Source organism: Nothobranchius furzeri, chromosome 3 (genome assembly GCF_043380555.1).
Source record: "Nothobranchius furzeri strain GRZ-AD chromosome 3, NfurGRZ-RIMD1, whole genome shotgun sequence".
Classification (NCBI taxonomy): domain Eukaryota; kingdom Metazoa; phylum Chordata; class Actinopteri; order Cyprinodontiformes; family Nothobranchiidae; genus Nothobranchius; species Nothobranchius furzeri.
Genome location: NC_091743.1, coordinates 52,204,564 through 52,220,569, shown reverse-complemented (window position 1 = coordinate 52,220,569; position 16,006 = coordinate 52,204,564). Strand labels below are relative to the sequence as shown.

Below are 16,006 nucleotides of genomic sequence, written 5' to 3'. Positions count from 1 at the left end.
GTCTGGCTTACTGATTGGACGATAGTACATTGTGTTTTGAATAAACTTCAATCTAATTGGGAGTTTTTTTCCACGTGATGTTTTCCATCCCGCCGATTGGCTCACAGTTTGGCTATATATGTGTCATTTGAACTGCATCTAACGTCTTTTTTAGTAAGACTTCTCTGAGTGCACACGTACGTTTGTTTGGATCTTTACCTGTTGCGTTTCTTGTTCTCTGTCATTTGTTTTAGTATGTTTGTTTATTTTTAAGCATTTTTAGTTGTTTTCATCTTGTTCACTTCTTGTCATGGTGAGTAATGAATGCTTTGATAAATAACTTCTTGTCATGGTGAGTAATGAATGCTTTGATAAATAATTTCTTGTGCAGATCTTTAAGCAAGCAGTTTTATTATTCCTGTGATTTAATTTGGAACCGAGTAAAGCTAACTGGTTGGATGGTGTGGATTCAGTTACACAGAGAGTGAAAGTGTTTGCACAGTGCGCTAAGCTGCCTATTTTTTTTGTTGAGAGATCAGCAGTGTTTGGATCCACAAAGTGTGACTACTTTGATAGTGGAAACTGTGTTTATGGCTTATTTTTGTGCATTTAAAGTTCAACCGCCATTGATAGTTGTTAAAAGTTGTTAAACCTGTGCATATGAAACAAAAAATAACGCTTTTTGTTATCGATTTATTGTGAAATAACGGAAGGTGTGCTTGCTCCTTTTCCTGTTGAGCGGTTGTGATTTCTGTCCATTGACTGCGTAAGTGCTCCGTGTGTCTCCGCACTGACGCAGAAGAATGTAACGGTTTCAATATTGATTGCTGAAGTATGTTACAAAGTTGTAGACATATTCGTTTTGTGGGTCATTTTTGTCACGTTTTATTTAATAGTCAATACTTGAACATTTTTCTGCATAGCAATAAAGACGTAAATGCTACATGTGCGTTTGAGAAGCAATGGCCCATCCGCCATTTTGGGTGGGTGTTTAGTCTTCAAATGCAAGGGAACTTGTCCGTCTAACGAATGCAATGTGTTGAATGGCTTCCCATTAAACATGGCGCTGTTTCCGTCATTTTGGGTGGGTTTTTTAACTTCAATGATGTGAGTGGGAACCCATCTAAGATGGCGGTCAGCTGCTACGTCATTTCTTCCTTCAGTCGTGTAGATCAGGGATTCCCAAAGTGTGGTGCGTGCGCGAGCTGCCGCTAGGGGGTGCGTGAGGTGAAAAGTGTAATGGCTGCAGAGCTCAGAGAATTCTGTCAAAAGTCACCATTAGCGTAGCCAGAAACTCATTTGTGGGTGGTAGGGATCATGATAAAGATCTATTGGAGATCTAACCCAACTTTTGGACTGCTCTGCCAGTCACTGTGGCTCAAGCTGAGAGGAGCTTTTCAAAACTTGATCAAGTCATACCTGAGGTCACCTATGTTTCAGGGGCGGCTGACTAACCTGGCTCTGATTAGTATCAATCACTCAGTAGGGGAGCAGATTTCATATGATGACATTATTGATGACTTTGCATCAAGGTTAGGTTTTAATTTTAGTTTGTGTTTTCAGTTCTAAGTGCAATGCCGTAGTGATTATCTTTAGTTTGTTATGTGTGAAATAATTTTGCTATTTAGTAGGGCTGCACGATGTTAGGGAAACCTGCGATATTCCATAACAGTGCTTAATTTTGCAATACCGATATTACTCACGATAGATGAACAAATACTAAAGTATGCAGTGTTGATGTCGTCTGGTGTGTGACGTCTGCTCTGGGTTCAAAGCAAACAAAAACTAATGCATGAATTCCATTACAGCATACCATTTTTATTGAAAAAATATGCAGCTGCACCTGCTACTGTATTAGCAGCTGCACCTGCTACTGTATTAGCAGCTGCACCTGCTACTGTATTAGCAGCTGCACCCGCTACTGTATTAGCAGCTGCACCTGCTACTGTATTAGCAGCAAAACAACAAACTGCATGCAGGCAGTTTCTCAGTGACTTTAAAACATCACCTCCACCATAAAACTTTTTCTGATGCTCCAAATACAGGAAAACATCCCTTACCAGGGTTTTTGAATAAATAAAAAAAAAAAACAGAAAATAAGTTTAAATGTTAAATAATAGTTAACATCACTTAAATGCAACAGCAAATTCTCTCATTGCTACTGAACATTTTCTCCACTTATGTGGTTATGATATAAGGCTGTTGCTGTAATTGGGAAGTGAACTGTGCTGGGCCAACTTAGGAGAATATTAAGATTTTCTGAGGGAAAGAGAAAAACAATCGTCTACCTTTCAGAAGAGGAACTGGCAAAAAACTACATGGAAAATATGTGAAAACGTTTGTTTTTAACCCCAAATTGAACAAGTTTACCTAGATCTTAAAAAGCATCTCAGATGATGAAACTGCAACTATGATTCTGATAACAAGCTAACAAATTGAACTAGCTCCTCTAAGATAACCGGCTAGCAGAGCTTCTGACTGACAGTTTATGTGCAGCAGCAAATCAACTATCCTGATTAACAAGGTTATAAAAGCTCATAAATGAAAAATCACTTTGATGTGTGGGGGAACTTTTCCAGGCCCTCTTTAGCAGGGTGGGACTGGGAGGAGAGTGCTGTAGCCTTTTAGCTGGAAGCTAACTGGAGCCTGGGGCTAACGGTGGGTTGGTTCACAGGCACGTGTCGGAGTCAACCCCGTTATTATCAGCTGCTTAATGACACCGAGCGGACTCACGTTCACGTTTGAAAGCAACACTGATTCCAGAAACCTCAGCACAAAGTGAGTTAGTTAATCTGAGCCAGCATGACGAACAAGGGAAGCGAGCGGCAGTGGAAAGCGGGGGGCAGAGCAGAGATAGTGGAATTTTGGGGTAAGGGTCTACGTAGGGGGCAGGCGTATTACGTGAACGGACCCGTCTGATTGGCTGCATATCAGAAGGGCTACATTTGATTGGTCAAATAATACTTCCGCTTAAAAAACAGAGTTGGTTTACAAAAAGTTGATGTATGACACGGATACCTCAAAGGGGGACTTGCCCGGGGAGTAATTCCATGTAGAACCGCCACTGGGAACAAGCACAATTCAGCCAAAGTTTCATCATCAGGGAACATTTTCTGTGAGAAGTCTCTCTGAGAGACCGGGTTTGGAAAACTCTCACTTCAGTGGAAGGAATCTTCCTGCATGGTTCTGCAACGTTCTCCAAGCCCCTCTCCACATCTTCAGCTCGCTGTGCACCTTATGTACATGCTGACAGTGAGCTGCACTGAGCGGTGTCCAGCTCAGATGTTCAGAAGGGAATCTTTTCTTGAGTGATTTAGCTACATCTGTGATTTGCGAAACGAATAAAGTGTCAGTTCGTCTGCGTGCGTCGGAGTAATTCTTTCTTTCTCCGTCAAAATAAATGGCCAAATACGGGAACTGTCCGGTCAACACAAGCCCTGCTTTTAACTGTTCTGTTTTCTTGTGAAAATAGATAAAATTAAACTTGATTCAGAGGCAGGCGCACTGCGCCATTATCTCTGTCACTATAAATGAGGGAAAAATAAAATGATCGGATCCTTTTCTGACCTTCCCCACCTACAAAGTTTAATTACAACAATCAAACGTGACAGAGCCTGGATTTGTATTCTGAAGTCTAAACATGTTTTTAAAAGAAACGTATGACAAAAGTGGCACCTGCTCAGTAAAACCACCAACAGGGTGTAAAATATCAAAATATTGTAGGCAGAGACGGGCTACAGCTTCTGGATCCACTTTATATAAATCGTTTTATTGATTATCATCTTATGAAAGAGAGCTTTGACGTACACGAGCGACTGGTACCGGCTGTTGTCACCTGTTGTGAGCAGCGCTCTGCTGTCTGACGGTTTTGTGTTCTGGGGCAGCGGCTGGATCTCTGGGACTTGGAGCTCTCTTAGTCTCCTACACATCTTTGGGGGCAGATCTGTGGCCCCTCACACTCTCTATTGGATGCTTTTATAGAGAAATCTTACATAAACAAGCGCGTGTACACACACAAGTGCTCACACGGTGCTCTCATAAGTATGGGGTTGGGCACGTTCCACACATGTCTTAACGCTGTCGTTGCCACTAAATGCACTATGATTTATTATTATCGTGTGATTGTATTTCTTCAAGTTGACACAGTGATAGCTTGCTCCTGTTGTGTTGTTGTGTGTCCCATTTTTTTTCTCTTTCTGCAGGCCTAGAAGCAGACTCTTGTTCATTATTGTTTATTTTTGTGGACCCCCCCCCAACCCCCAACCCCCTTTTCTCCCCCCACCTTTTGTCTTTGTCTTTATCTTTCATCTCTGATTCCGTGTCTGGTCGGAATGACAAATTATTCAAAAGCAATAAAGTTTAAAGTATCAGACGTGACATTAGCTTTGATGCTCCACCTGAGAGTAAATCTGTAAGGCTTTTCACCAACATTCAGACATCAATTCTGTTTGCTTCACAGCCAGACAGGACACGGGGAAAAAATTATAATAAAAATGTAATATTGTGAGTTTATTTTTAGTCATGCGAAGTTTAATGTAGAAATAAGTAAAACGTTATTAAAAGTTACAGTACTTAAAGCTAAACTGAGATTAAGTAAAATAATGTAAATACCATAAGACTATTCAAAAGTTTGACTGATAACAATGGGGTGTTTAAACTATTAAAGTTGCATTGTTTAAGACTAAATTAAAAAATATGTTGTGACTGAATATTTCATACAATGCAGTTATAAATAAATGTCTTTTAGTACATGTATTGCTGACTATTTAAATTAGTCTAAGCATTCTATATGAAATACAGCAGGTGTATGTGCACTTTCATAAGTGCAAGTAAGTACTAATCAAACTTGACTTTTAATAACTTTTGATATTTTTAAACAATAGTTTGAAATTTAGCATGATTTAAAACTTCATTCTTGGGGTTTGATTAGATATTTTCATTTTTATATTATGATTCCTTGTTCAGGGGTTATCAGTAAAGTAGTAATAATTATGTTAATGTATTTTGTCATAGATGTCACACACAAGTTATTAATTTTTATCCTTTAAATTAGATTATACTGTGATTAACTCATTTAAAGAGCAAGTTGCCCCCAAATCAACTTTTTTTCTGATAAACTATATAAATGTGTGTCTAATCGTGCTACAGAAATGCGCAGTCAATAGTTCTGCACTTTAGTGCATTTTAGTTAAGATTTTAATTTTCTGCCTAAAACTGTCAGTGTTGTGCCGTTGTCAGATAAAAACTCTGCACTGTATTTTAATTTAAATCTGTCATAGCTATTGGCTAAGAGGTACACAGTGATGTTAGATGGTACATTATGATGTCACAATGTTGTGAGTGTGTGTATTTGTTTGTGGCTCCACCCTCTCGGTTTGCTAGACAACAGCATTTGTTGCATTTTTCAAACAGGAAGTGGGAGTTGAGTAAGAATCTGGTCATGGGTGACTTGCTCTTTAAAATTTAGGATTGTTTTTACATTTATATAAGTTTAGCAAATTGATGGTTGCATAAGATTCTAAAAGGTGTGAGTGAGTGAGTCTAATTCTGTCTTTACTGAGTACAGACACATGATAACATAGAAATCCATAGTGTTTGTGTTGCTTTTCTAATAGTGCTGTCATGTATTTTATGTTTCAAACAGCATTCACTATGCCTGGCAAAGAGTCCAAACGCAAGGCGGATGCTGCTAAGCGCAGCAATCGTCCAGCTCCGCCTATTCGTATCGGGATTCCAACGCACAGCAATGATGATGCTAATTGTATGTATTGCAGTATTATTTCGCAGAACAAATTATTGTAGTGTTTTGCAATTCATTTAATCTATACTGTATTTATGTAAGATGAAAAATTATTAGCCAAAAAGATTGTTAATTTTTGTGTGTGTGTGTTTTTGTTTTGTAAGTTTCTGGAACTGGCTTTCGTCATCGAGTTCGTCGTTGGCCGACTAGTCTGATTTCTAACAAAGCTCACAAGTTGGTCCTTCCAGATGAGATTCCTGAGAAGAAAGTGAGTGTAATGTCCACAAATATTTAAAATGTAAATATAGATTTTCTTCCAATACTATCTAGCAATACTCTGGGATTCTAAGGAAACGGTCAGATGGTGTTGAAGCCGCTATCAGTTACAGTGCTGCAAACAGACTGAATCGGCTTCTTTTTGACTTGTGCCTCAAGTCTACCAACTTTTGAATCTTAATAGAAAACCTAGTTGTGTTCATCTTCCTTTTTAGTCGGTGCTTCTCAATCTGTGATTTAGAACTTAAGCTGCTCAGTTATTTTTACATATCTTTATTTGTATTTATGTTGGTGTATTCTGTGATTAGTTTTACCATTTCATGTTTTATTGTTTGTAAACTTTGACTGTTTAATGTGATCTCTTTCTTCCTGAAAAGCATATTGCATTGCCGTTTGTATGAAATGTCCTAAAAATACAGATTGTTTTATATTGAAATGTATTTATTAATTTTTCTAATTTAGTTCATCCTACTTGTTGGGGACTCCCACTTGAGGTCCGTGGCAGACGGCATAGTCCCTATGCCGGTTGGCGGCCTCGCTTTTGGTGTGATGTCCACTCCAGGAGCTTGTGCAGATCTTCTGCGCCTTGAGGTTTCACAGGCTGTGTTACCTCGGGAGCCTGATGCTGTTTGCGTCATGGCTCCTTCTAACAACCTTACGGCCAGCAGAACAGTTGAAGAGGCAGGGGATGCATTTGAGCGGTACCTTTTGGCTGTTCTCAGTCGCTGGCCTAAGGTGAGAGGCTGATTTGTGTAATTTTGAAGGTATGAGAGATGACAGTAAACGTACATCCTTAAAAATAATTGTATTCTTCTTTTTTTTTTTTAGGTTTTCTGTACCTCCATGATTCCCCGTTTAGTTGGATCCTGGGAGCGTCAAGACCTGTTTCAGCAGGAGTACCACCGCAGATCGGCTAAGTTAGGTAAGTTGCAACATAATTAGATGAAACGGTAGTATTAACGACAAGCGTTATTGCTATTTACTCTTAGGTATCAAACAATCACAATGTATAACTTTACATGAATTTTTTCCTTCTGCTTCGAAGGTGTAAGTTATGTGCCGATCCACGATGCCCTACCCAGGTATCGTCTTAAACTGTGGTGCCGTGATGGTGTAAGTATATTGCTTGGAAGAAAACCAGGTAAAGGTTCTTAAGTTTGAGATGATAAATTTGTATTGTCTTTTGTTTGTGTTTGTGGTTGCAGATCCACCTCAGTGATAATCACGGGATGCCTATACTCACGCAACTGATGTGGAATGCCTCCTATCAGTTCTTGGAGACACACGCACCAAAGCCACTGGTGCAGCACCAGGTGTCTCGTCCGCAGAAAGCGAGTATTGTGCCCCGTGTGGTTGTGAAGGGTGTGGAACGCATTCCACCTCCACGCCCTTCCGAATGGACGTTTGTGAGACCTAGCGGGAAGGTGAGAGACTTTATAAAGTATAAATATTGTAAAATGTTTATAATTTTAGGCAACTGGGCCAGTAATGCTTCTAAATGTGTTTTCTTTTATTTATCATTGCAGAGAAACCATTCAGGGGAATTTGAAAAGGCTTCTAATTCCCCCAAGAAACGAGTGGTTGTTTCTAAGGTTTGTGAATATTTTTGATTGATCTTTTTCAAAGAATTTTGATTAGATGATAATATGTGGTGAATTTTCTTCAATAGGCTGATGACACTTCAGTGGCCTTGAAGGAGTGTTTCATCCCCCTGAATCCCGTTAGGTTCTCACCTTCAATTCTGGCTGCCATGGACACGATTGCTCCAGCGGATGGTCCCACAGAATTACAGGTAACTTTAAAGCAAAAGTTTATTATCTTTTAATGTAAAGTGTAATGTTGTTCCTGGTGCTTGTAATATGGGCTGTCTGTATGCTATATTTGAAAGTATTGTACTTAACCGTATTATTTTCTGTTTGTAGACTACGTCTGTGCGACATTTTAAGAAAGCAGCTAGGCGTGTCCAGCAGGAGGTTGATTCATTAAATTATCTGGCATACAAATACATTGTGGTGTTATTTTTCTTAACCGTTGTTGTTCTTTAATTATAGGTTGCATCCACACCTTGCATAAATCCTCTTGCAGACGTGGAGTCTGTTCGGTCTAGGAAGGAGGTAAGAAGCGTGTGTTTCAAACATAAAAACTAAACTAATCTTTATTGACGATGTATTGACCTTTAATTTCTTCTGTATAGGTGTTGGACTGTGACCAGCTGCCTTCACCCCACCATCAGGAGGCATCTGGTTGTCCTGGGTCTGTCTCTGGGTCTGGTGCTGCCCATGCTGTGATGCTTCCTTCTGGCCATCACGCGCATGCATCACCCAGAGGTCAGTCTGCTAACACCCCTTCTTGCGTGCGTTCACAGGTTTTGCTGTCGTCTGTAGTTCCAGAGACAACTGTTCAAAATCCTGTTGTAAATAATTTTGATGAAGATAAAACAATTTTACACAACGATGATACAATTTTAGACTCTGTCCTAGGATCATTTCATCAGGGCGATGGGCGTTTTAAATATGGGGGAGTTCAGTGTGCAGCTATTACTGTTGTTGCTTTAACAAAGCACAAACAGAAGAGTGTTTTCTCTTGGGATTTTGCCGTGTTGGATAACGTTGTTGAGTTAGGAGATGAGCTGTACACAGATTTGCGCGACAACAAAAAGATTAGAGGTGGACATGAGTTTCTCTCTGTTCCAGACTTGCCAAAGGAAATTGACATGGAAGAACAGCGTTTTAAGCTTGTTTACGGGGATTTCGTTCTAGGAGATGTAGATGTAATTGAAGGCGAGTTAATAGATGCTTGTGTGTACACTCCTCTCCTGGATGGATTGAAGAAGATGTGCACACAGTATGAAACTTGCATTATGACATTAAGTGGCAATACTTGCGCTATCATTTGTGATAATGGACGTTTTGCTGTAGTAGATTCCCATGCACGCTCCGCAGATGGTATGGTAGACCAGACAGGACAGAGTGTAGTTCTGTACTTTGCGAACCTTGATAATGTTTTTCAACATTTTCAGAGGTTTGCTAGTGAACTGGTGGGATCTCAGAAGTTATTTGAGATCACTGGAGTGGATATTGTTCAGATGGACACATTTAAAAATGTATCTGAACAAACAGATGACATTGACATAAACCCTGTTATTTTTGTTAGTGATGCTAGTACTAAAGATTTTCATTTCAGTCCCATTTCTACAGACGTGTCACAGGTGTTGAGTAAATGTCTGAATGTGAAGTCTGCGATGGTTGATGAATCATCTCCTGTTCCTTCATGTAGCACAAGTGTGGTTAACGTTGATGACAACAGTATTGTAGACAATGATACAATTTTAAGCTCACTTACAGGATCATTTAATCAGAGCGATGGGCGTTTTAAATATGGCGGCGTTCAGTGTGCAGCAATTAGTCTTGTTGCTTTAACTAAGCACAACATACAAAGTGTTTTTTCATGGGATTTTGCCATGTTAGACAATGTTGTTGTTTTGGGCGATGAGTTGTACACACATTTGCGTGACAGTAATCTAATAAGTGCTGGGAATGTGTTTCTTTCTGTTCCAGAATTGCCAAAGGAAATCGTTATGGGCGAACAGACTTTTAAGTTGAATTATGGGGATTTTGTTTGTGGAAATATAGACATAGCTGAAGGCGAACTTATAAATGCTGGAGTGTACACTAGTCTTTGGGATGGTTTGAATAAGATGTGTACACAATATGAAACATGTTTTATTACACTTGGAGACAATACTTGCGCTTTACTTAATGAAGATGGACATTATGCTATTGTTGATTCACATGCTCGTTCTGCAGATGGAATGGTTGATCCAAACGGTAAAAGTGTAATTTTATACTTTAGTAGTCTTGACAATGTTTTTGGATATATTCTGAGGTTTGCCAGTAAATTAAATGGAACTCAGAAGTTATTTGAGATTAGTGGAGTTAACATTGTTCAGATGGACACATTTAAAAATGTTTCTGAACAAACAAGGTTGCCTCCAACAACAGGAAAGGAGGTTAGACGTGAAGAGTCATTTCCACTCTCGGAACCAATCAAGTTACAGACCGATGACACCGACATAAACCCTGTTGTTTTTGTTAGTGATGTTGGCACTAAAGATTTTCATTTCAATCCCATTTCTAGAGACGTGTCACAGGTTTTAAGTAAACGTCTGAATGTGAAGTCGGCAATGGTTGATGAATCATCTCGTGTGATTGGTGAATTGGGTGTACCATGCATGAATAAATCAATAGTGGCAGATGGAAACTGTTTTTTTAGAGCACTTAGTCAAGCTGTTTATAGCACCCAGGAATATCATAGAAAAATCCGTCTTGCTTTGGTCAATCAGTTAAAAAAGAATCCTCAAACGTATCAAACCATTTTAAGAAGTGAGTATTCCTCAGTTTCGCAGTACCTCGCCTCATCAAGGATGCAGTACATTGGCAGTTGGGCAACTGAAGTGGAAATAAAAAGTCAGAAGAAAAATGCATACAAGGAAAATGTTGCTTACAGAATGAAAAAGATCAGCACGACCAAATTTAAATACAAATTTCTTCTTGCACATAAAGAGAAAGTTAAACGGAGAGCCAAACATAGGGCCATTTTCAACTACCATCATAATTTGGCTTACAAAGAGAAAGTTAAACATAGGGTCAAACATAGGGCCATTTTCAACTATCGTCATAACTTGGCTCATCGAGAGAAGCTTAAACAGGTGAGTGTGTATAAGTATCATCATAACTTGGCTCATCGAGAGAAGCTTAAACAGATGAGTGTGTATAAGTATCATCATAACTTGGCTCATCGAGAGACGCTTAAACAGGTGAGTGTGTATAAGTATCGTCATAATTTGGCTCATCGAAAAAAAATGAAAGAGTTGACTAGAAAGAAATACCTTAATATTGAGCATAAAACATGTTTAATAGAAAGTATCCAGCATAAAAGAATGCTGATTAAATTAAATGCACAAAACTTTGATTTTGTTATAGATCAATTTTTAGAGAAAGTGAAAGATGGACCTGATTTTGTGTGTTGTGTCTGCTCACGGTTGTTGTTTAGACATCAGGTCTTAAATTGTAATCAAGAATACTATAGAAAAACCAAAGAAATGTCACTTATAGCAGATAAATGTATAAGTGACAATCATCTGCACATTTGCAATGATGCCTGTAGATTACCTTGCAAATTTAAATTATGTAGAAATAAACTGTACATCTGTTACACGTGTCATTATAAAATGGGTAAATGTCAGATACCCCCAGAAAGTTCAATCAACAAGCTGACTGTTGATCCCATCCCACCTCAACTGGCATGTTTAAATACATTAGAGCAACATTTAATAGCGATGAATATACCATTTATGAAAATGTTGGCTCTGCCCAAAGGTGGTCAGAATGGGGTTCATGGCCCGATCGTTTGTGTACCTGCAAATATAGTGGAAACGTGCAGTTTGTTACCACGTACCAACATGGAGGGGTCTTTATTACCTGTTAAGTTAAAGCGTAAATTGACATATAAAGGACACTATGATTATCAGTATGTTGACACACAGCATGTTCAGGAAGCTCTTCAGTATTTAAAACATCATAATTTGCATTACAAAGATGTAGAGTTCAATGAGGCTTGGATTAACACATTTACTCAGGAAGATGAGTCATCTGTCTTGGAAAAGGATAGTGGTTCTAGTAAAGATGAAGATACTTGCATAGATGGAGAAGATGAGTTATTGCATGACAGACAGCAGCACTGTATGTTTCAGGACACCTGTCTCATGCCAGTAGATATAGGACAAGAAGCATTGGACCAGTATGTAGATAACATATTAAATTTAGCTCCAGGTGAAGGTAACAATCCAGTGAAATTGCTATCAGATTTTACAAATGAAGCAAAATGTTTTCCCGTCTTGTTTCCTTCAGGATCTAATACTTACTATGAAAGCAGACAATTTCGTTTGACTCTGAATCGGTATTTCAACAACAGGCTTCTTCATGTTGATGGTCGATTTGCTAACAATGTAGAGTATATATTTTTTGCGCAGTACATGTCTGAACTAGAGCAAGTTGTGTCCAAAGTTTCTATAGCTTTACGTAAAGGTAAAAGCGGTGAGTCTCAGAAGTTGGGTAATTTGATACAGGATCAGGATTCTTTAAATAAGCTGTTAGAGTTTGATGATGGCTACCGGTTTCTTAAACCAATTCGCGGCACACCTGCTTTTTGGCAATCTGCTCAGCGAGACCTCCTGGCCTGTGTAAAAATGTTGGGCAAACCTACTTGGTTCGCATCATTTTCTTCGGCAGATTTGAGGTGGACTAACCTTCTTTATAGTATTTTGAAACAGGAAGGCAGAACAGAGACAGTGGAACAGCTGGAGTGGGCTGATAAATGTGACCTCCTACGTAGGAATCCAGTAACTGCTGCCCGAATGTTTGATTTTAGATGGCATGTCTTCTTAAGGGAAGTGCTAATGTCTCCTGCCAATCCCATTGGTAAAATAGAAGATTATTATTATCGTGTTGAGTTCCAGCAGCGTGGTTCTCCTCACTGTCATTGCCTTTTCTGGGTTTCTGGTGCTCCCATTTTAGATAAGAACACAGATGAGGAGGTCATTGCATTTGTTGATGAATATGTCACATGTGAACTTCCTTCTGAAGACGATTCACTACATGAAGTTGTCTCATCTGTCCAGCAGCACTCCAAACGGCATTCAAAGACTTGTAGAAAGAAAAAAACTGTTTGTCGTTTTAATTTTCCACGACCCGCATCTGTTAGAACTTTTATTAGTCGCGGCGAAAAGTATCAAGATGCAGTGAAGACTTGCAAATGTGATAAAACAGATAGCACTGTACAGAGTGCCTGTGCGTCTCAAGATAAAGCACGTAAACAGGAAATGGACAAAGAAGTAGCAAGTGCCATTTTAACTAAAGTAAAGACTGCTATTTCTAGTGAAGACTGTCCATATAACAGTGTAGAAGGTCTGTTTCAGGGCCTGGGTATCAGTCAGGAACTATTTGAGATGGCATATAAACGATTTAGTCGAAATACACATGTTGTTTTGAAAAGGGAAGTTAATGAAATCTGGATTAATCAGTATAGCAAGTTGCTGTTAAAAGCTTGGAATGCTAATCTTGATATCCAGTATTGCGTCGATGCTTATGCGTGCTGTGTATACATAATATCTTACATGTCTAAAAGTGAACGGGAAATTGGCCTTCTGCTTGCTAATTCTCAAAGAGAAGCAGCCAAAGATGGTAATCTTAGTGCTAAAGAGGCCTTGAAGAGTCTTGGTAACGTTTATCTTCATAATCGGGATGTTTGTGCTCAAGAAGCAGTCTACAGGCTAACTAACATGCATCTAAAGGAGTGTTCTAGGAAAGTTGTGTTTGTTCCCACTGGTGATAATATAGTGAAAATGAGTTTGCCTATTTCTGTTTTGAGGCAAAAAGCAGCATCACAAGATCTTACTTCAGATGACATGTGGATGACCGGATTAGTTGATCGTTATAAGAAGAGGCCAAATGATGATGTGTTCAATGATATGTGCCTGGCTACGTTTGCATCAGAATATCGTGTTTTGAGTAAAAACGAAAAATGTAGAAATCCTATAAAGTTAAGTAATGATTTAGGATTTGTTACAAAAAGAACTCGGACTAAACCAGCGGTTGTTCGTTACGCGCGTTTCTCTGAAACGAAAGACTCAGAGAAATTTTATCAAAGCATTTTGCAGTTGTTTTTACCGTACCGCCATGATAGTCAACTTAAGCTTAACTGTGAAACTTTTGAGGAATTTTACAGAACTGGTTTAATTAGATTTTTTGATAGAACAAACCACTCGGTAAAGGCTGTTGTAGATTTAAATCGGGGTAAATTTGAGTTGGAATCTGATCATTTGGATGCTGTGAATAATATAGTCGGTGATGTAATTTTAGAAGATGCATGGTGTGAGTTGTGTCCGGCAGTTGAAATGGAACGTTTAGAGTGTGTTGAAATACTGAAAGAATCAGAACCAACAGTAAGTGACGAGGCAGAAGTAATCCCAGATTTGGCTCCATGTTCAAACCAAACTGCACATTTAGAGAAGAGAAACACGATGAGTAGAGGTGAAGGTCTGGCATTGATTAGGTCTTTAAATGAAAAACAGTTTTCTGTTTTTAATCAAATCAGGCAGTGGTGTGTAGATAGAGTTAATGGTAATAACCCTGAACCACTGCATGTTTTTGTTACAGGCGGGGCGGGCGTTGGGAAAAGTCATTTAATTCGAGCAATAGAATATGAAACACAGAGATTACTGTCACCAAGCTGTAGACATCCTGATAATGCATGTGTAGTATTGGCAGCTCCTACTGGGATTGCAGCATATAATTTAGGTGCAACAACAATCCACACTACACTGTCTATAGGAAAGGATGTACGGTTACCGTACACTCCTCTGGGTGAAGAAAAACTAAATTCTTTACGTACAAAATATTGTGATTTGCAGCTTCTTATTATTGATGAAATATCAATGGTCGATCATAACCTATTGTCCTATGTTCATGGTAGATTACGTCAAATTAAACAAACGGGTGATTTTTCACCTTTTGGAAATGTCAGTGTAGTGGCTGTTGGAGATTTCTTCCAGCTACCTCCTGTTAAAGGGAAGCCACTCTATTCTGATGGTGTAGGTAGCAACTTATGGTCAAGCCTATTTAAAGTTGTACAGTTAACTGAAGTCGTTAGACAGAAAGATGCTGTGTTTTCTGGACTGCTAAATAGAATCAGAACTCATACAAAAGGTACACCATTGTTACCTGAGGATTTAAAGGTTTTAAAAACTTATGTGCAATGCTGAGCTTGCCTCACCTGTTTCACATTTGCAACAAATAATCAAGTAAATAATCACAACATCCATCAGTTATGTCACGTTTGTCCTGATTACATATCAATTACAGCCAAAGATTATGTTAATGATAAAAGAACAGGCAAACTGAAGTTGTTGGAAGGGAATCATGCCAGAGCTTCTAATACTAACTTGTCAGAAGTGTTACAGTTGGGTAAGGGTGCTCGTGTAATGTTGTGTAAAAATGTGGATGTCAATGACGGTTTGGTAAACGGAATTTGTGGTACTGTGACAGAAATGGTAATGTTAGAAAATGACACCTTTCCTAAAAAGGTTTATGTTCTGTTTGATGACCATCGTGTAGGCTTGCAGAGGAGGAACAACTCCCAGTCTCTGTCATCAAATTTAGCTGGATCTACACCTATTGAACCCGAGGAGGAAAGGGCCACTGTTAAAGGTGGATTACGTCGACAATTTCCTCTTAAATTAGCTTGGGCGGTTACGGTTCATAAAGTTCAGGGACTCACTCTTGAAAACGCCGTTGTTAGTTTTAGGAAAATATTTGCACCAGGTCAAGCATATGTAGCACTTAGCCGTGTAACAAGTCTTTCAGGACTCACAATTCAGGACTTTGATGAAAAACGAATCTATTGTAAAGATGACATCACAGTTGCAGTTAACGAAATGACCCCTTTTTTGACTCCAAACTCACAGTTCGACAGATTTAACTCTTCTGCATTCACTGTGTTTTTAATGAATGTCCAAAGTCTGAATCGACACGTTAAAGACTTGGCTTTCTGCACACGCATTTGCAACCTAATTGCATTGCTGTCACAGAAACATGGGTATCTACAGACAGATCAGATGCAGTACAGATTGATGGCTATAGTTTTTACAACTGCCCACGAGGTTTAGCTTATTCTAGTACCCATGAGTCATTGGTTGCTTTTCAAGAACAACAACATGGTGGTGTTGGCTTTTATACTGCAGATGGTGTGGCATTTAAAATGTTGCAGGCTCCAGACGTCAACTTGGAGAGTTTAGTGTATAGCTTTGTTAACTTACACATAGTACTTGGACTCATTTATCGACCTCCTTTGTATCCCCTTTCTTTGTTTAAAGTAAATTTAACAAAGTTGCTTGACTGGCTGGAGGTACAAAGTGAGACATTAGTACTAATGGGAGATTTTAATGATGACATT

The 16,006-nt window shown here is 38.9% G+C and overlaps 1 protein-coding gene across 3 annotated transcripts in view; it reads left to right on the top strand.

Moving 5' to 3' along the window:
- Positions 1–200: 200 nt before the first annotated feature.
- Positions 201–16,006, top strand: part of LOC129152218 (uncharacterized) — a 76,604-nt gene continuing 60,798 nt past the window's right edge. Inside the window, exons 1-12 of one of the 3 annotated variants that reach the window (XM_070549316.1) lie at positions 201–292; positions 5,624–5,740; positions 5,884–5,987; positions 6,458–6,730; positions 6,824–6,917; positions 7,041–7,108; positions 7,201–7,419; positions 7,522–7,587; positions 7,665–7,787; positions 7,918–7,968; positions 8,047–8,109; positions 8,190–8,322. In XM_070549316.1, the coding sequence (XP_070405417.1) occupies positions 5,632–5,740; positions 5,884–5,987; positions 6,458–6,730; positions 6,824–6,917; positions 7,041–7,108; positions 7,201–7,419; positions 7,522–7,587; positions 7,665–7,787; positions 7,918–7,968; positions 8,047–8,109; positions 8,190–8,322 (1,303 nt within the window). In that variant the 5' untranslated portion in view covers positions 201–292; positions 5,624–5,631. Of the gene's footprint in view, positions 293–4,253; positions 5,741–5,883; positions 5,988–6,457; positions 6,731–6,823; positions 6,918–7,040; positions 7,109–7,200; positions 7,420–7,521; positions 7,588–7,664; positions 7,788–7,917; positions 7,969–8,046; positions 8,110–8,189; positions 8,323–16,006 lie in introns of those variants that run through there. The other 2 variants (XM_070549315.1, XM_070549317.1) reach the window with 2 other exon arrangements.